The sequence below is a fragment of the Artibeus jamaicensis genome, unplaced genomic scaffold (genome assembly GCF_021234435.1).
Source record: "Artibeus jamaicensis isolate MK-2021 breed Jamaican fruit bat unplaced genomic scaffold, CSHL_Jam_final scaffold_833, whole genome shotgun sequence".
NCBI classification, from domain to species: domain Eukaryota; kingdom Metazoa; phylum Chordata; class Mammalia; order Chiroptera; family Phyllostomidae; genus Artibeus; species Artibeus jamaicensis.
The window spans coordinates 8,050,613-8,070,533 of NW_026522056.1; the positions used below are offsets into that span (position 1 = coordinate 8,050,613).

The 19,921-nt window shown below is 45.2% G+C and overlaps 1 protein-coding gene across 5 annotated transcripts in view; it reads right to left on the reverse strand.

Moving 5' to 3' along the window:
- TACC1 (transforming acidic coiled-coil containing protein 1) overlaps positions 1 to 15,633 on the reverse strand; it is a 96,732-nt gene extending 81,099 nt beyond the window's left edge. The window contains exon 1 of one of the 5 annotated variants that reach the window (XM_037166912.2): positions 15,292 to 15,633. Coding sequence is in view for 4 of the 5 variants with exons in the window: in XM_037166915.2 (XP_037022810.2) it covers positions 8,786 to 8,918 (133 nt within the window). In the remaining variant the exon portion in view is untranslated. Of the gene's footprint in view, positions 1 to 8,785; positions 8,925 to 15,291 lie in introns of those variants that run through there. The other 4 variants (XM_037166915.2, XM_037166911.2, XM_053660085.1 and 1 more) reach the window with 4 other exon arrangements.
- Between the last annotated feature and the right edge of the window lie 4,288 nt (positions 15,634 to 19,921).

Consider the following 19,921-nt stretch of genomic DNA (forward strand, 5'->3'; position numbering starts at 1 on the left):
CCACTAACAGTTTGGACTTCTGTGAGACTCAAACAATGCAAATCCTAATCAATATTCTGCTCACTAAATCAGGGAGAAAGAGAGTCCCATTACCTGTGCCTGGAAGAACTGTATTACTGCCAGCAGTCACTCCATTTTACTCTATAGATGAAGAGTGTTATGGAAATAACCCCTAATCCTAATACAGGACACCTCACTTTATTGCACTGTGTTCTATTGCACTTCGCAGATGTTGTGTTTTTTACACACTGAAGGCTTGTGGCCACCCCGAGTTGCACAAGTCAACGGGCGCCATTTTTCCAACACTGTTTTCTCACTTTATGGCTCTGTGTCACATTTTTGCGATTATCACAATGTTTCAAGGTTTTTTCATAATTATTATATCTGTTACGGGGATCTACGATCACTGATCGTAGTTGTTTCGGGGCACTAGGAACCATGTTCATATGCGACGGCAAATCTGATCGATAAATATCGTCTGTGTCTTGACTGCCCCACTGGCCGGTCGTCCCTCCCCCTCCCTCGCCTCAGGCCTCCCTAGTCCCTGAGACACAGTGATATTGAAATCAGGCCAATCGACAACCCTTTCAATGGCCTCTAAGTGTTCAAGTGAAAAAAAGAGTCACGTCTCTCACTTTAAAACAAAAGCTAGAAATGATTAAATTTAGTGAGAAAGACGTGTCAAAAGGTGGGACAGGCCAACACCTAGGCCTCTTACACCAAACACTGAGCCAAGCTGTGAATGCAAAGGGAAAGTTCCTGGAAAAAGTTAAAAGTGCTTCTGCAGCAAACGCATGAATGATAAGCAAGGGAAACAGCCTTATTGCTGATGTGAAGAACGTTTGAGTGGTCTGGTTGGAAGGCCGACCAACCACAACATTCCCTTAAGCCGAAGCCTAATCCAGAGCGAGGCCCCAACTCTCTTCAATTTTATGGTGGCTGAGAGAGGTGAGGAAGCTGCAAAAGAAAAATGTGAGGCTAGCAGAGGCCCTTTCGTGAGGTTTAAGGAAAGAAGCCATTTTCAGGGCATAGACGTGCAAGGTGAAGCAGCAAGTGCTGACATTGAGGTTGCAGCGGGCCGTCCAGATCTAGCCGAGACAATTCATGAAGGTGGCTACACCACACGGCAGATTTTCCAGGTAGACGAAACTGTCCTCTGTTGGAAGAAGATGCCCTCTAGGACTTTCACAGCTAGAGAGAAGTCAATGCCTGGCTTCAAAGCTTCAAAGGACAGGCTGACTGTCTTGTTAGCAACTTGAAGCCACTGCTAGGGCCCTTAAGAATTATGGTAAACCCACTCTGCCTGTGCTCTGTAAGTGAAACAAGGCCTGGATGAAAGTACAACTGTTAACAACATGGTTTACTGAATCTTTTAAGCCCACTATTGAGATTTACTGCTCAGAAAGAAGATTCCTTTCAAAATATTACTACTTATTGAAACTTTCATTTAGAACGGAAGGACAGATAAGGTGCTTCTCAGATAAGACCAAATTCAAGGAGTTCATCATCACCAAGCCCTTATGATATGAAATGTTAAAGGGACTTATCTAAGAAAAAGAAGATAAAGAAACATGAACAGTGAAAGGACAACAAACCCACAGTTATTAACAACCACACCTAAAACGAAAGCAAACTAAAAGGACAGCTAGAGCAGGAGTGGAAACATAGAAATGAAGATCTCAAGGAGGGTTAGCAACAGGGGAATGGGAGGAGGAGATGGGGGGAGAAGGTACAGAAAACAGGTAGCATAGACAGTAGATAGAAAATAGATGGGGGGGCGAGAATAGTTTGGGAAATATAGAACCTAAAGGACTTGAGACACATGGACATAAACTAAAGGGGGGTAATGGTGGGGTTGGGGGGGCAGGGTGGAGGGAAATGGAGGGGGGAATAGAACAACTGTAGCAGCATAATCAATTCAAAAAAATAAATAAATTTAATTAATAAAAAAAAAATATTACTACTTATTGACAATACACTTGGTCATCCAGGAGCTCTGAGAGAGCGGCACAAGACTGAGGTGTTCTCCTGCCTGCTAACACAACATTCATTCTGCCGCCCATAGATCAAGGAGTAATTCTGACTTTCAAGTATTATTATTTAAGAAATACACTTTGTAAGGCTCTACCAGCCACAGATAGTAATTCTTTTGAGGGATGTTGACAAAGTAAATCCTTCTGGAAAGGATTCACTATTCCAGGTGCCATTAAGAACATTTGTGATTCACGGGAAGAGATCAAAATAGCAATATTAGCAGGAGTTTGAAAGAAGTTGATTCCAACCTTCATGGGTTACTCTGAGGGGTTCAAGACTTCGGGGGTTCAGTGGAGGAAGCAACTACAGATGTGGTTTAAACAGCAAGAGAATTAGTATTAGAAGCGCAGCCTGAAGAGGTGAATGAGTTGCTGCAATCTTGTGATAAAACTTTAACACAGCGGTCCCCCAACATGTTTGGCACCAGGAACCGATTTCATGGAAGACAATGCGCTCAGGCAGTAATGAGAAGCTTTGCTGGCTCATCCTATGCTCACCTCCTGCTCACCTCCTGGCGTGAGGCCTGGTTACTAACAGGCCACAGATCTGTATGTCCCCGGCCTTAGGGTTAGGGACCCCTGCGTTAATAGATGAGGAGTTCCTTCTTATGAATGAGTTTTAAAAAGTGTTTTCTCGAGATGGAAACTACTCCTGATAAAGATGCTACGGAGACTGTTGAAATGACGACAGAGGGTTTAGAATATCTATAAACCTGCTGGCAAAGCAGCAGCAGGGTTTGAGAGTGCTGACTCCCATTCTGAAGGACGTCCTACTGTGTGTGAGATGCTTCCAAGCAGCATCACATGCTCAGGGAAATAGGCCGTGAAAGGAAGAGTCACTTGATGCCGCAAACGTCATTGTTCTCTTATTTTAAGAAATTGCCACAGCCGCCCCAACCTTCAGCAACCACCACCCTGATCATTCAGCCGCTGCTAACACCAAGGCAAGACCCTTCCCACTAGCAAAATGACTGTGACTTGCTGGAAGCTCAGCAAGCGTTTGGTTATGGTTAGCGTTTTTTAGCAGTCAAGTATTTTTAAATCAAGTCATGTACATTGTTTTTTAGAGATAATGTGAATGCACAGTTAATAGACTATAGTTTAGCCCTGGCTGGTGTGGCTCAGTGGATTGAGTACTGGCCTGGGAACCAAGGAGTTGCCAGTTCGATTCCCAGTCAGAGCACATGCCTGGGTTGCAGGCCAGGTCTCCAGTAGGGGGTGTGCAATAGGCAACTACACATTGATGTTTCTCTCTTTCTCTTTCTCCTTCCCTTCCCCTCACTCTAAAAATAAATAGAATCTTTAAAAAAATAGTTTAGTGTATGCATAGCTTTTATATGCATTGGGAAACCAAAAAGATTGTGACTTGCTTTATTGTGATATTTGCTTTATTGTGGTCGTCTGGAATTGAACCTACATTATATCCAAGGTATGTCTGTACTTCCTAAAGTTTAGCTCTGGCCAGATCTGTCCAAAAAACCTCCCCTCAGCCATCATTCCTAAGCAAAATCATGCCCTATTCCAAACAAACTTCCTCCAGCTAAATGCTTTCATTCTTTTCTCCCTTAACGCTCTCCTGAGTGCTTCATTCATTCATTCACACAATAAATGTATTTATAAGTGCCTGCTTGTATGACTGTCCACTTGAAATCATCATTGCAAAAACGTTGGATGAAGTGAGGGCTGCCTGAGGCCTGCTACCAGCCTCAAGATGGCCCTCTTGCAAATCTATGCCCTAATTCTGCCTCACATGATTGTTTTGGCACCGCCTAACACATGGGAAAAATCACAACTGAGAGGCTGATTCCTAGAACAAAGCTGGAAAGGCTCCTAGAGGCCATCTAGTTCCACCTTCTTATATTTATATAAGTGAACCAAGGCCGTGACGCTGGAGACGTGCCCAAGGTTACAGACACCCACCAAAGCCAGAGCCAGGGCTCAGATTTCCCCCCTCCTCCCTAGTCCTTTGTTCTTCCCTGGGTCCTTATTTCCTTCATTCACACTTAACCCAGATACAAAGATTACATATAGGCTATTTTGATTAGAAAATTTTAGTACATTACTTTAAAAACCATCCCAGTTATACTTGGTGTCAAAGAGGGAAATTCCCTTTGGTGATCTGTCTTTGAATTTATCCTCAATTTACACTGAAGAGTGAACACGCCAACAACCTTAGTGAGAACTTTTTCTCTGGCCTTGAAACCCTTGGGGCCGAAGAAAATTAAGTCAGGTGAAAGTCACATGCTAACTTACAAGGCAGGTTTTCAGTGCAAGTTTCTAGCCAAATGCCTTTGGCTCACAGGCTGATTCTCAGAAATTCCTCTATAATTCTACCAGCCACACTGTGCATGACTGTTCCCTAACACTTTGTGCCAGCAAAACTGAATTCTGCCAAAAAAGAAAGTCTTTGTTCCCTGTTTCAAGGTGATGCAACTGTCAACTCTAATAAGTTGGCAGTTTTCAGAAGAGAGCTTGTGCTTCTGACCTGTGACCCCGTTCTTCTGCTGTGGGAACAGCTCCAAGTTCACGATTTCAATCTGTATTCTCGGGGAGAGGAATGCAAGCACTTAAAAAAACCTTCTTTCCTTTTACATTTCATTTACTTGTCATTTCTATTCCTACATAATGGTTCAGGGACAGTGCACCCTTTGTGTGCTTTTCATTGATTTCTTTTTAAAGCAGGCTAGTTTTTCTGTCCTGGTGTTTTCAGAGACAGAACCCGCTTATAATTCAAACATCCTGGACTCAGTAAACCCAAATGTCATCTTGGAATATTAACTCGTAGCACTTTTTGGGGTCTCATGTCTCATGCAGCTTTGAGTAGTGACCCAGAGCGACCTTTGGGTATTTAAGCACGGATTCCGACCTCACTGTCTGGTCTTGGGGGTGGAAGGTAAGGAGAATTCATCCACCAATACTTTATTTGCACTCTCTGGCCTGGCATCTGACTGTAGCCTTCCCACCAAGAAATGATGACGCAGACAGGAAAACCAGAAGGCTGGCAAGAGTCCTGAGGGCCTGGGTTCAAGGCAGGATTTTAATTGGTGAAACTTTGATATTAAAATCGGTATGCCTAACCCACTGTGCAAAAACACCATGAATATAAAAAATGCTACTGTTCTCTGGCTGGGCAAAACAAACAGGGTCTGTGAACTTGGAGTGTTCTACAAAGAAAGCAGAAGCGGATGTTCAAATGAAGCCTAAAGAGAGACAAAGTAAACATAAAAATTTCCTTAGGTTTAGAAGGAAAGACTGTCCTGAGAGGCCATGTGAAGACTCTAATTATGTATCTTAGGACATTGGGAGCCAGACTGAGCCATCAAGTTTCAAGAATAAAACAGGCCTTTACCCTTAAGCAGGTAAAACAAAAGGAAGAGTAAGCACAGGTAGAAGAGAACCCCAGAGCCACTCTTTCTTCAGAAAGTCTGAATGGTTTCCACCTTCCTGCAGAGAAAGACTGGACTGACCCGGAATGACTCTGCATCTGCAGGTGAAAACCCCAGGGCACCCATGGGCGTGGGAGTTGGGATGGAAGGAAATGAAGCTGTCACACCTTGCTAGGTGTGACACATGCAAAGGTCAGCAGGGAGTATGGTCGTTTCACTTTTCCCATGTTCCAGACAGGGGACAAGTCCAATCAGGACTTGGTTTTTCAACTCTCAACTCACAAGCTTCTGGTCTATTTGCCACAATGAAAGTCCCTGAAGAAAGGAGGAAATCTGATCCTACTTGCAGGTCAGAAATGGCCAGTGCAAGAAGCAAAGCAGAGGCCTGAGTGAGACGGAATGAACATAAGAAACAGAATACGTGGTTGCCTGGATCAAACCTGGCCAAGCGACGACAGCCTCGGGGCCCAAGAGCTGCAAGGGAGGGGCCCATGGGATCATCCGCTCCCAAATCCCACCTGATGCAGGAACCCCTTACTCAGGATTCCTGACCAGTGCTTGGCCAACCTGTGTCTGGAATGTTCAAAGATATTTCTGGCAGACACAGAGTTGCAGCACTCAGATCCCCCTCCAAGAAAGGACTTAGCAACCCAGCTCCAAGGCATGTGGTTAGCTGAGCATCTCCAGCTGTTAGTGCCTTCAGGGTCTGCTTCTGCTTTTGAACTGAGATCAGTCTCCTCTGGCAGTCCCCAGCCAATGGCTAAGCAAGGTAGTAGTATAAAAGGCCCGACTATTTCTGACTAGCATGGGACCCGTCTAACGGGCGGGTAGAGCACAGGGGTTATGTAGATAACCCCTTGATATGTGGAGCACAGGGGTTATTTTTAGGGTGTGAAACTATTCTATGTGATACCATATGGTGGGAGCAGGACACCACTGATTTGTCAAAACCCATAGAACTTTACAGCACAAAGAGTGAACCTAGTGTGTGCAAATTAAAGAAAAATCATTTAAAAGATCAGAGGATCCCCGGATGAAATGCACGCTATGACAAAGCAATCTCACTGTATTGCAGATGTTCAGACAACATCACTGAAGGGGCTGACCTAGCCAGCTTTGGAGATGCATGGCGTCTGTAAGACTAAGAGCAAAGGAAATTGTGCATAAGCATTAAATCCAGCTGATAAAGTCGGTTCCCATGGGAGTGCAGGTTAATGATTGTAAAGCCACTATACCCGTGTACTGAAATTGATGTAAATGATAAAGATGGCGGGAGCCGGATTTCTCATTGCTGGGATGGGAACTTAGAGATAAGGAAAGAGAGGTCTAGAAAGATCCATGTGGTAATGAATCAGAGTTGGAGACATCAGCATCAGTTCATGTTTTGTTTAATATAGAGTCAGATGGTCACATACGGAAATAATTACGAATGTGTGTATATGTACAGGTTAGTGTACACACATATATCTTCTTGCTCTATTAACTGAAAGGGACGAGAAGCAACAACTCCTTGGTAGCAACAAGCACACCTAGCACCCAGATCTTGGTTTTCAATACAATTCTCTAAGGAAAGGAGCCAAGGCTACTTGAAGTAATGGCTGATTCTAGGACTGGGGCAGGAAATACACAAAATGAGCCTTGAGCATTTTACATTGCCAGAATGTAAATAAGTGCACAAAAAAATTTTTTAAATTTAAAAACACACCAAAACTCACATTGATGGCAGTATGACAAAGGGACACAGAAGTCAATTGAAAGAGTTTCCAATGGCCAAAGCTGGGTCAAACTGAATAATATAATTAATAAATTAGTATTGGAATATAACCTTAAGTGTAAAATAAAATGCATGCGTTTCTACTATATAAATAAATAATTTAACAAATAAATCAAGAGAAGAGACATATTCGATGAAGAAGAATTCCAGATAATTCATACAGATAGTCCACCCTCCAAATGCTTCACTCCCCACTCCCTTAGCAGGAGCTGTCTGTGCGTAGTAACTTCCTTCCAGAGCGCACCACGTGGAAAGGGGGAAAGGAGAGGCTCTGCCGTGCCTTACGACCACCACTTCCGTCAGGAAATCAAGGTTAACGCCGACAGGGACAAGCCATGTGGATAGTAGGCACCCTTGACGTGGTGCAGCGAAATGGCACTTCCCTTCTGTGACATCCCCAAGAACGCGCTGCTGTATGCAATGAGGAAAACAGAAGACAAGTCCCACCTGGAAACATCCTACAAATACTGGATGAACAGATTGACAGTCCTCAAACTTTCAAGGTCATCAAAAAAAGAAAGAGAAAGAGAAGGAAGTTAGGAAGGAAGGAAAAAAGAAAGAAGGAGGAAGGAAGGGAGGGAGGGAGGAAAGTCTGAGAAACTGTCAAGCTGAGAGTGATATAAAAAGTCATGTCTATAGATTTTTCTTTCTCCAATAAACAAAGACACATGTGTCAGTCGGGACCCCAGCAGGACACACTCTCCAGTTTGAGAATGTGATACAGGGACTCTTTACAAATGTAGATGTGAGTAGAGTCTGAGAGACCTCAAGAGACAGCAGTTTTCCAGGGCTGTTTAGTGAAGGATGAGACCCGTGTGCAGAAGGCCTCCTGGTAGGAGCTGGGGTCTTCAGTCAGAGGACACAGAGACAAGCCGCCCGTGACAACTCAGCAGGAACAGCACGAGAGGAACAAATACCTTTGCGTCACTCTACCTGCCACCGCCCCCCTCCCCGATTTCCAGGTGTGGCCTCCACTGGCTAAACCTAACTGGAATTCAATGCAACGCAGCCATTTAGATCAGCCTCTTGGACACAGAGGAGAGTGGAGAAGGGTGGAGAGCGGATTTACAAGGGTAAATGGAAATACCAGCACCCGCATCATTTTAACCCCCTTTCAATACTATTATCATAACAGAGTGGTTTTGAGATACAGAGGGACCCCTGGGTCTCCGTTCTGTGATGTTGAGGAAGTCACTACTTCACTAAGTCTCATTCTCTTCATCTGTAAAATGAAGGGTTTGTACTAGGAAGCCTCTGAGATCCCTTTCGGGCCCGATGCACATGATTCTAGATGCAATGAAATGCCTCACCAGGCTGCGGCTGATACGTGCCTACAGCCCTGACAGCTGTTTATTTGCTGAAGTATATGCAGACCTCTTTTTTCCATGACGTGTCTCTACATCTGTGCCAGGCTGTGCAGCGCTTGTTGGTTAGTGAGCCACTCCAAGGAGAGGAGCGGGCTTTGCTCACTGCTGTCTGCAGACATATCGCAGGCCTGCTGGTAGAGCAAACCTGAGTCTGAGAATCCAGACTGGGCTCTGGACAAACAACTGCAAGAGGCGAGGAGGTAGGCTGAAGGGCAAGCCACTCACCAACGTCAGGGTCAGCAGTCAGTGGGCATGCCTGCTTGTTCCTGAAGAAAACTTGAGGGGGCCTCCGCAGCTGGCAGCAGCTGATGCAGCCCCCAGGCTGGCCCAGCAACTCAACTGGCAGACCCAGCAACATCTCGGCTGCCAGCAACCACACAGATGGTAATCATTAGCCAGAAAGTCAAACTATGGAAAGTTCCAAGGGTCCAAGAGAGCCTCGCGTTGAACAATGAACACACAGGCCTTCCCCCTGCTGCCTTGGAACATTTTGTTCTGTATTGTGTCTGCTTTTTCAACTACTGCCTGCTTCAGCCTCTTCAAAACTTGTTTTGAAAATGAAGAGGCTAAGGAAGGGAATATCCCTATGACCTTTCCAGGGCTGAAAGTACAGAAGTTCTCTCCTAACCTCGTATATCATGGGTGACCTGGCATACACAAAAGGTTTTCACCATCTTCATAATTCCACCCGTAGTCATTAAACCAGGACCCTCCACAGTCACTGATGGGCCACACAGGACTACTGGTTTAAAGTGTGATTGAGGTGTCTGAGAAAAACCTAGGTTCCAAAATCCTCTAAAACGCTCCCAAAATATTGGACAGGTACATGGAAAAAATGAAACTAGACCATCTTCTTATACCATATGCAAGAATAAACTCAAAGTGGACTAAAGGCTGAAATGTAATACTCAAAACCATAAAACTTCTAGGAAAAAACATAAGTAGTAAAATCTTTGACATTTCTCTTAGCGATATTTTTTCTGACAACTCTCCTTGAGCAAGGAAAACAAAAAATAATAAGTGAGTGGGACTACATTTGACTAAAAAGATTTTGCAGAACAAAGGAAACCATCAACAAACTAAATGACAACCTACTGAATGGGAGAAGATATATGCCAATTATATAATCCATAAGGGGTTAATATCCAAAATTTATAAAGAACTCACACGACTCAAATGCCAAAAATCAAACAACTTAAAAATGAGCAGAGGACCTAAATAGATACTTTTCCAAAGAGGACGTACAGATGGTCAACAGACATATGAAAAGATGCTCCATATCATTAATCATCAGAGAAATGAAAATCAAAACCACAATGAGATACCACTTCACACTGGTGAGAATGGCCATCAAAAGCAAATCAACAAACAACAAGTGCTGGCAAGGATGTGGAGAAAAGGGGTCCCTAGTGCACTGTTGGTGGGAATCCAGACCGGTGTAGCCAGTGGGGAAAACAGTATGAAGTTATTTCAAAAAATTAAAAATGAAGCTGTCTTACAGCCCAATGATTCCACTTTTGCGTTATTTATCTAAAGAAACCCACAACACTAACCTGAAAGAATATATGCACCCCTATTGCAGCCTTGTTTACAATAGCCAATGGAAGCAGCCCAAGTGCTCATCAGCGGATGAGTGGATCAAAAAGCTGCGGTATACACACACAGTGGAATATTACTCAGCCATGAAAAAGAACGAAATCTTGCCATTTGTGACAGCGTGGACAGACCTAGAGGGTGTTACACTAACTGAAATAAGTCAGTTATAGAAGGACAAATACCATATAATTTCAATTATATGTAAAATCTAAAGAACAAAATAAACAGAAACAGACACAGACTCACAGATACAGAGAACAGACTGATGGATGCCAAAGTGGACGGGGTTTGAGGGCTGGGTGAAAAAGGTGAAGGAATTAAGAAGTACAATTTGGCCCTGGCTGATGTAGCTCAGTGGATTGAGCACGGGCCTCTGAAGCAAAGGGTTGCCAGTTCGATTCCCAGTCCGTGCACATGCTTGGGTTGCAGGACAGGTCCCCAGTAGGGGACACATGAGAGGCAACCACACATTGACGTTTCTCTCCCACTCTTTCTCCTTCCCCTCCCCTCCCTCTAAAAATAAACAAATAAAATATTTTTAAGAAGAAGTACAGTTTGGTAGTTACAGAACAGTCACATGGATGTAAGTTACAGCATAGGGTATACAGTCAATAATATTGTAATATCTATTATGGTGCCAGTTCGGTGCTGGAAATACCAGGGGGAGCATTTTGTAAAGTATATGGTTGTCTAACCACGATGCTATACAGCTGAAACGTATACAAAATAGTATTGAATATAAACAGTAATCAAAAAATAAATCTTACATTTTAAAAACTGTCCCCAAACTGTTGATTTCTAAATTCTCTTGTTGTTTCCAGCCCCAACAAATAAATAAACAAACAAACAAACAAATAAACAAGCAGAAATGAAGAGAAAAGAAAAACTGATTCTTGTTGTAAGCACACGCCGCCTTGGGGGATGAGTGCCATAAGGTTGTTCGGTGAGTTCGGGGCCTAAAGGCCTTCCGACAGGTGCGGAAGGAAGGGGAGTCTAGAAGTGAGAGGCAGACCAGGAGGGAGGGAAAAGGGCCCGTAGGGAAAAGGAGAGGGACAAAGACAGGGCTCTGAGCACCTGGGAAGAACATCACACCCCTCAACTGCTGCCGAGAGCTGACCGGGTTGAGACGATGCTCTGAATGTTTAAAAATCTCAGAAAAGTGTCTTCTCTATCAAGTAACACAGGACAAGTTTTCAGTCTGGACTTTGGACCCTCGGGAAGGAGTTTGTCTTCCCAGCTTTGGGGTGATTAACGAGTTAATCACTGTGGTGTGTGGCTAGGGGTACCTAGGAAGTCTCCTTTCTCTGAAATGCTTTTCCTCTTCACTACGGCAGTGAAACCTAAGTCTCCCATTGGAGCTGCACCTGCATATCAATTCTCTTGTTAATCACTGTCCAGTGGCCTGCTGAAAGTCAAGCACTGGTCAGAGGAGGCTTAGATGAACAGGTGACAGGATTCGTTTTAGCTATGGGGTGCTGCGGTTAGGGCCAGAGCGGGGCTCAGTGCGAGGCCCCCCGCTGGGCCCTTCTCTGTGTGGTTAGAGAGTGACTGAGACCCCTTCAGAAGGGGGGAGAGGAGTCCTGGGGACGGGGGGGGGGCCCCTCTGGGAGGGCACCAGAATTCATTTATAAACCACAATCTCCTTACTGTGTTTCTAATCAGCTTCACTTAGCTCTTAAATTTTATATCTCAGCTTGAAATCCTGAAATCATCCTTCCAAAAACACAAGTGGTTCAGCCAAAGTCACTTAATCATTGATAAAAACAAGCATTAAAAAATAACAATAGGTCTCATGGTTGGCACTAATTTCCATAACTACGAAGATTGATAAATTATACTTCATTTCATCAAAAAGACCTGGTTCGGCAAATCCAACTCTAAAGATGAGCTGTTTGGGGTCTCTCTCCTTAACCCCTGGCACAACCTCTAAGCTCTTTCTCGTGGGTCCTAAGCCATCTGTCCGGGACGCGGCGTTGCTCCTGGCTGGGCCTGGGCATCACCCTCTCGGCCACAGCTCACCGTTCAAACCAGGGGTGCCCATTGCACGGTCTCAGACACCAGTTACGTCTTGTTTCCAGACCGCCACCCAACTACCTTACCTGAAAGTAACCCAGCCACCTTTCACACAGAGTAACATATTTACTGACTGCTTACTGTGGGCCAGGCACAGTTCTCAATGCTTTATGTGGTCACAGAGATCATAATATCTCTGTGAAATAGGAACTGTTATTTTCATCCCTCTACCTTGAAGTCATTCTTTATAATATTTATAAGACAACCTAGCTAACACGTGGCGAGCTGGGAGTTGAGCCGGGGCAGTCTGGCTCCAGAGCTGGCTCTTTGCCACAAAATCCTACGACCGCTCAGAGGAGAGGCCAAGTTTATCAGAGGTACAGCTTGGACAAGAACCCTGAGGTGCCCTTCCTCCCAGGGAACACTCTGTCCTGGCCCAGTCACTGTTCCTCCCAGACTGTTCTCGGGGCATCCTTTGCCAAGACTATGAAAGACCTGTACTCACAATATTCCTCTCACCTCTGCCACATGGGCTGCGAAAATACTCAAGGCAGTTTGCTCAGACTCGGGGGATACAGCTTCGATCCCACCTTTACCACCACTGACTGGCTGGGTGACCCTTGAGCAAGTCGCCGAATGTCTCTGCCTTCAGACGCCTCATCAGCAGAGTGGGCATCACGCCGACGGCTGCCTTACAGGGCTTCTGCGGGGGTGCGTGAACTATGTGTGGTGTGCTCGGCACAAGGTCTCGATAAGGAAGCCGTTATCTGTGAGGGAGATCTCTAATAACTATTATGATTATTGATCACACGGCCCACAGCTGTGAGATGTGAGAAAGGCACATTCAGAAAAGACTCAGAGAGAGGCCAGGGTGTGATCTCCGCTCTCCGCGCCCCGCCCCTCGTCTGCCGCTGCACCTGAAGGAGGGCTGCCTGAGATGGGAGCGCTCACCTCCTGAGCCTGGCAGCATGTGCCTCCCAGGGCAGGAGACGGTCATTAAGCAGGAGGCAGGTGAGGAGGGCCAAGCTAGAAATCCGTGTGTAAACCAGCTCTGTTCCGTAAGCCATCATTTCAGTCTAGACAGAGCGTTCCTTGTTCCAGGTCAGCAGGTGAAAGTTTTTCATAACTTTCAGCCGGGCACCCCACCGTATAAATCAGGTAAAGACATAGCTGCTTCCTTGGGAATGAGAAAAGGTGGGTCCCACAGGCTCCTGGTTGAACTCCTTCCCAAAGGGGATCCAGTACCCCTTCTGAAGAGCAGTGATGTTCTTAGACTGTCGCTAAAGAGACATTTTCTAAGAGACACAAATGGGTATAAAACATGAATCCCGTCCTAGGGAGCTACAGTCTAGTGAGCTGCAGTCTTGCACTGGCTGGCCCCTGAGCCCCGATGTGCCTGGTGGAAGGTACAGTCCTAACCAGGCACTGTGGCCCCCCTGCAGAACCTGAGGCTTTTCGGTGGCCAGTGATCCCTCCATCCATAAGACACACTCCCAGGGTTGGGGAGAACATGCTTCCATTGTTCAGCTGCTTCAGAAAAACACTCCTTTACAATGCATTTACCTTTCACAACACCTCCCCGAGGTGAGTGTATTACTACCCCATTTCCCAGATAAGGAAACTGAGACTGAGAACACTGAACCTGTCCAAAGTCACCCAGCTAGACAAGGCTGGAACTGCACTGCAGACTGGGGCTACTTCAGTTCCGATCCCTCCTCTGCCACTTACTAGTTGTGTCCCCTGCCTCAGTCTCCCCATCTGTAAGATGTGGGTGCTGCTGCTGATACTTACCACCCTGAGAATGGTGCCTGGCATATACCAAGTGCTCAGCAAGAGTCAGTGGCTGCCTTGCGATCACCAACTAATAAGTTATGACTAGTTTTGTCCAATTCATTCCCCCAGTTGTTTAGCCTCTTAGAGAACAGTGCCCAGCGGCATGTGGCTAAAGACAAAAATGTGTGATTTAGAGAAACCAATGCCGCAGACGTGCAGAGAAAGGGCATTTGAAAGGCTTTGTGATTGCTTCATGAATTTTGGAGTGCTCCTTGTGCAGAAACCATGCTAAGCCCTCTGAGTCACTCCAATGTCAGCACACGTGTTACCAAAGGTAGCCTTTCGGTGATGACAGCCAGGAGCATATCCCCAAGGAAGCCAAGGACACATGCAGCTTTCTGGGTAAACCAGTGAGCCCTGTCACAGACAGCTAAGTCCCACACAGCACCTGGGCTCCGCCCCTAAGTGCACGGCACTGGTGCTCAAGATGCCCCATTTCCTTGCCTAGAGGGCAATTCAAGGTGTGTGTCCCCATCCACGACCGTGGGTGGGAGACAGGGAAGGAGAGAGCATGGGGAGAGCCAGAAGGATACACGGTCCGGGCACTGGGACACAGCGCCACCCCAGGTCATCACAGCAAGGATGCCTCTTCCTAGACTTTCTTTTCGGTCGCTTCTCTCTGAAGGTATTCAGAGCTGAAAATATTTATAAATGCTCCTTGACATTCCGGGGAAAAAGAGAAAAGAAAGGAAAGGAAAGGAAAGGAAAGGAAAGGAAAGGAAAGGAAAGGAAAGGAAAGGAAAGGAAAGGAAAGGAAAGGAAAGGAAAGGAAAGGAAAGGAAAGGAAAGGAAAGGAAAGGAAAGGAAAGGAAAGGAAAGGAAAGGAAAGGAAAGGAAAGGAAAGGAAAGGAAAGGAAAGGAAAGGAAAGGAAAGGAAAGGAAAGGAAAGGAAGAGATAAAAAGATAGAAGAAATGAAGGAAGAAAGAAGAAATGAAGGAAGAAAAGGATGGAGGGAGGGGGAGAGAGCAAGAGGAAGGGAGGAAAGAAGGAAGGATGGAAGGATGGAGAAAAGAAGGAAGAAAGAAAATCAGGAATTTCCCAGAATTCGGCCATAACACGTTTCACATCAGAACTCAAACAAAACGTGTGCTTCCGGGGACCCAGGAATTAAAGTTAAGTTTGGACAGATGGTGGGAGAGAAATGCCTGACCTCGTCCCCTGAGTCCATCCACCCACGACACGCACCGTCAGTGCACATGCCCTCGGCCCAAGGCTTAAAGGACAAGCGTCTCGTTTTGCTCAATAAATGTCAAGCGATGGCAAGAATGTCCAGTCCCTCAGTTCCTACCTCTTCAGCCGTGGTCCCAGGGTCGTTTCTCTCTGGCACTGGCACCACCTGCTACAGATCCATCATCTCTCCTTGGGAAGCCGAGCCGCTGGTCAGGGCGGGGTTCCAAGGAAGGAAGAGGAGGGCAGGACTGAGATCAGCAGCGTGGGGAGGGGATGGTCTCGGACCAGAGAAAAGGATGTTTTGCAATTTTGGGCTTTAATTTCCAGAAGCAGAACAGGAAATGTCCACTGGGGCTGGGAGCTCAAGAGAGAAGTCAACGTTGCCTGCCTGCAGAGGGGGATCTCCGAGAGCCCTCTCTGCTGTGGCCTGTCTGGAATGGAAAGCTCTGTCTGCATTCCGGTGGCTTCCCCTCCTCACTCTTTCCTCTGGCCCTTTTTTTTTCCCCTTAATGGAATGTCAGCTTCATTCCTGACATGCTGGAAAAATTTTCCTCTGCCTAAACTTGGCTCAGGAACACCCCCTCCTTATGAGAGAATTTCTCCTGTTACACAGTTCAGCTTTTTTTTTTTTTTCCCTAACAGAACTAGTTGTTTCGCCAACTTTTGTGCTGGGGACATTTTTTTATGGAAGGTCCCTCCTCCTAAATCTCTGAATTCCAAGAAATATACACACCCACATCCCTCCTGATTGTTTTTTCCCCTTCTAGTTAAAAAAAAATAACAACCACAATAATACTAGCTAGTAAAAGGTTGCAGGGAAAATGTCAAGCTATGGGCTCAGGAGGGTCCTGCCGGGTCGAACTTCTGCATGTACCCATCTGGGCCCACAATGCAGTGCGTGGTGTGTGAGAGGAGGGGCAATGATTCTCTTCAAGGCCCTCTCTTAGTTCTAGGTCTTTCTAGGATGGTAACATAAGAATTAACTACCTTTCCTAAACAGGGTCCAGTTCCAAGTTACAAACTCTGCCTCCTTGTGCCCCCCCTGCCCCTGCCCAGCATGAGTCTGAAACACTTGTGATTTGACTCCTGAAGGTGCTGGGGTGGAGGTGTGGGGGGTGAGGCCATTGGAGATGCAGTTGTTGGTTACTGCCCGGAGGGTGGCCTGTCTGTGAGTCATCAAATGCCACCACAAATTGGGACCCTTAGGGTACTTGTTGACCCCTGCCATAAAACGGGGTCATTCTCATGGTGCCAATTAGAGATGTGTTCACCACAGGACATGACAATGCCTCCTCTGTTCTGTTATTTTAAAAGGGGGGTAATAAAGAAATGAATAGTGTAAACAAGATTATAAGAAAAAAATTGCCTATTTGTCAAATTAGAAAGTTTCAAATGCTTTAGAAATAGCTTTAATTTCAAAAACTACACCGAGGCTAGTCATCTTTAAACTGTTGATTTGATGTACTGATTACATGTTATTTTTTATTCAGTCAGCAAAGCAGGACTGACCGAGGTGACGTTTTTCTGTTCTGGCTTGAGTTTTGTACCTGAACTTGAAAGTAATCGAAATGTGTTCATGTTCTAAAATGTAGAGATTCTATCATTTTAAAGTCATTTTAGTGTGGAAATAATCCTAATAAAATGTAACCCACCATTAAAAGTATTTAACTCGATGCCTATTTTTAAACATATTTAAACATAACAGTAAAATAAAATAGAACTCCCTCACATGGTGTTTGCCTGCAAATGATGTCAAGAATCACCCTGAAAAGAGGTAGGCAGATTGAGTCTATCCGATGTCTAAAAATAGACAACACGTGTTTTTAAAAGATCGATCATGCCCCCAGCTGCGGGCAAAAATCACAGACTTGAAGAGTGGTTGGCTCGGTGGGCACAGCTCACCACAAGGGTGTGAGAACGTTGCCAGGCATAACTGGTGAGCTGGCAGTTCTAACTCGCATCTTGAGAGCAAGATTCGAGAGATCAGTCAGCTCTTTTCACTCGTTAAACTAGCTGCTTTGAGGTCATGAATGGAGACCCAGGTGTAATGATCTCATATTGGGCAGCAAAAGACAGAGCTGAAGGTGAGATGAAAACCTCACCTTTTCTAGGTTAAAGCTAGACCGTGTTTCACAGAAGAGCGAGTGTGGGTTGGCTTGTGCATGCGGGGGCATAACCCATCTAACTGCCCACCAAACACTGATCGAAGGCCTACTGCGTGTACCAGGTCTCTGCATCCTCCTCAGATGGAAGCAATTTTAACACGACAGCCCTGTAAGGTATGGTTGTCGTCAGTACACAGACACGCGGCCAGGGTGCTGGGAAGTACATTTTGCAATTTTACCTGTCAGTGTTAAAATTGTCCATGATTTTGGTTTTAAGAAAGAGTCATTTTATTCATGTCTGGTGTCTCAACCCCCCACTGCGTGTCACGCTGGAATTGCAAACATCATCTATTCACGTGTTCCAGTCAGTGCGTGAGGAACTGCACGTCTGGTACTGGGACAGGAGGCCAGTACTCCAAGCTCTGTCCTGGGATGCTTTTATTTTGGGGGAGGGACAAAGACCTACCTGTGTTATCTCATGCAGCAATTCCACTCCTAGATGCACACCCAAGAGAACTACATGTCCACACAAAAACACGCACACGAGTGTTCCCGGTAGCCTTATACATAATAGCTGCCGCAGAAACAACCCAAATATCCACCAATCAATGAAAGGATAAACCAATGTGACATTGTCATACTCCAGAACATAGAAAGGGACAAATACATGCTACAACATGGATGAGCTTCGACTATGTTATACTAAGTGAAAGAAGCCAGTCACAAAACACCACATATTATATAATTACACTTACATGAAATGTCTATAGTAGGCAAATCCAAGGAGACAGAAAGTAGATTAGTGGTTGCCAGGGGCTCGGGTGGTGATGTGTCAGTAGCAGGAACTTGAGGGTTGATAGATAGTTAAAGGGTGTGGGGTTTCTTTGGGAGATGATGCAAAGTTCTAGAACTGATTGTGGCAATAGGTGCACAACTTTGGGAATATACTAAAACCCACTAAATTGTATGCTCTAAAAGGAATGTAAATATTTTTAAAGATTTTATTTATTTATTTTTAGACAGAGGGGAAGGAAGAAAGAGAGGGAGAGAAACATCAATGCACAGTTGCCTCTCATGCGCCCTTTACTGGGGACCTGGCCTGCAAACCAGGCACGTGCCCTGACTGGGAATCAAACCCACAAACCTTTGGTTCGCAGGGTGGCGCTCTATTGAGCCACACCAGCCAGGGCAAAGGAATGTAAAGTTTAGCTATATAAAGCTATTAGAAAACAATACAAGTACCTGAAAAAATTTATACCTGTTTATTTTGTAACCCACCCTAACTTCTAAAGTACCATATTCCATATACAGTTTTTTATTTCCTTGAATAATTGATTTTGAGGTTTTATTTTGAGAAATTCAAGACACTGAGAAGAGAAAAGATGATGTGGGAAATTTAAGGAAAGCATCATTTCTTATAGGCACAAATTACTCTGCATATTGTGATTCTTTGACAATCATCCTTCTTTAGGGAAACAAATGTCTCCGAGCTCTTTCCATCCCGTCTTCTACCAAAATTCATATTCAATAGATTTTTAAAGTATAATTACACTGTGATTTAGAGGCCTGACAATGATTATATGCATTTAATTAATAACTGTTTCAGTGTCTTAAGGTAATGAAATATTTACTCTAATTTTTTATCTCTCAGAAATGACCAAACCCCCTTTGCATTCCAGGTACCCTGAAAGGTGCAGGAGCTAGGAGTGCGCAGAGGAAGCAAGCAGTGCACGCTAACGCAGTAGGCAGCTCCAGGTGCTGTAATAGAGGATACGAGTACAGTAAGGTTCCAGAGACAGCAAGAAGTCGGGTGGAGAACAGCTGGTTCCGCCGACGTGGTGACCAGGAGGTACTGAGAACGGTGAAACTGGCACTTTCACTCTAGAATTCCTGGGAAGTAGGCGTTTCATTATTCTTGTCGTTATTTTGAAGGATGTTTTCTGTACGGGTAGTTTACAAGCAACTTCCTGGCTTCTGAAATGTGATTGGACAGTTACCTAAGGGGAAGACAATTCGGCCGCTCTTCTTAAGGATCCAGTATTGGGACAAGTTTCATTTCTCCGCGAGGGTCAGATGTCATTCCGGCATATGTCCAGTAGATGGAAGCATTGCTCTCTTACCAAACTTGGTCTTCCTGATGGCTCCAAGCCTCTGAGCACCAGAAACGTCTGCCCACAAGACAGAAGCCCAAAAGTGCACAGTAGAAAGAGCGTGGGCTTCGGGGTTGGCTGAGGCTGCGTCTTCATCCGGACTCTTTGCCTTAGTGGAGTGGTCTTGGGCACGCTATTTCAGCCCTCTGAACCTCAGGTGCCTCATCCAAAAAGTGAGGATTTCACAGACCCACAGTCTCATTCATATCCACCATATCCAAAGTCCCACATTCTGAAAATCAGAGGCATTTCGTACTTCACTCAGCAACAAGACCTGACCTAAACTGATCTGCGGTTATGTAGCTTCCTACTTCTTAAGAATGTGCTTATATTTCATTGTGAAGAGGATTTGCATTGTGTTTCCTTGCAAGGTGCTCCTGTACCCACTGGGAGTTTGAGCTAATAAAACATGTATTATGCAGTATTATCTTTCCAACATCTGAAAAAGATCAGAATCCTGAGGCACACCTGACTTTTAGGCTAAAAGATCGAG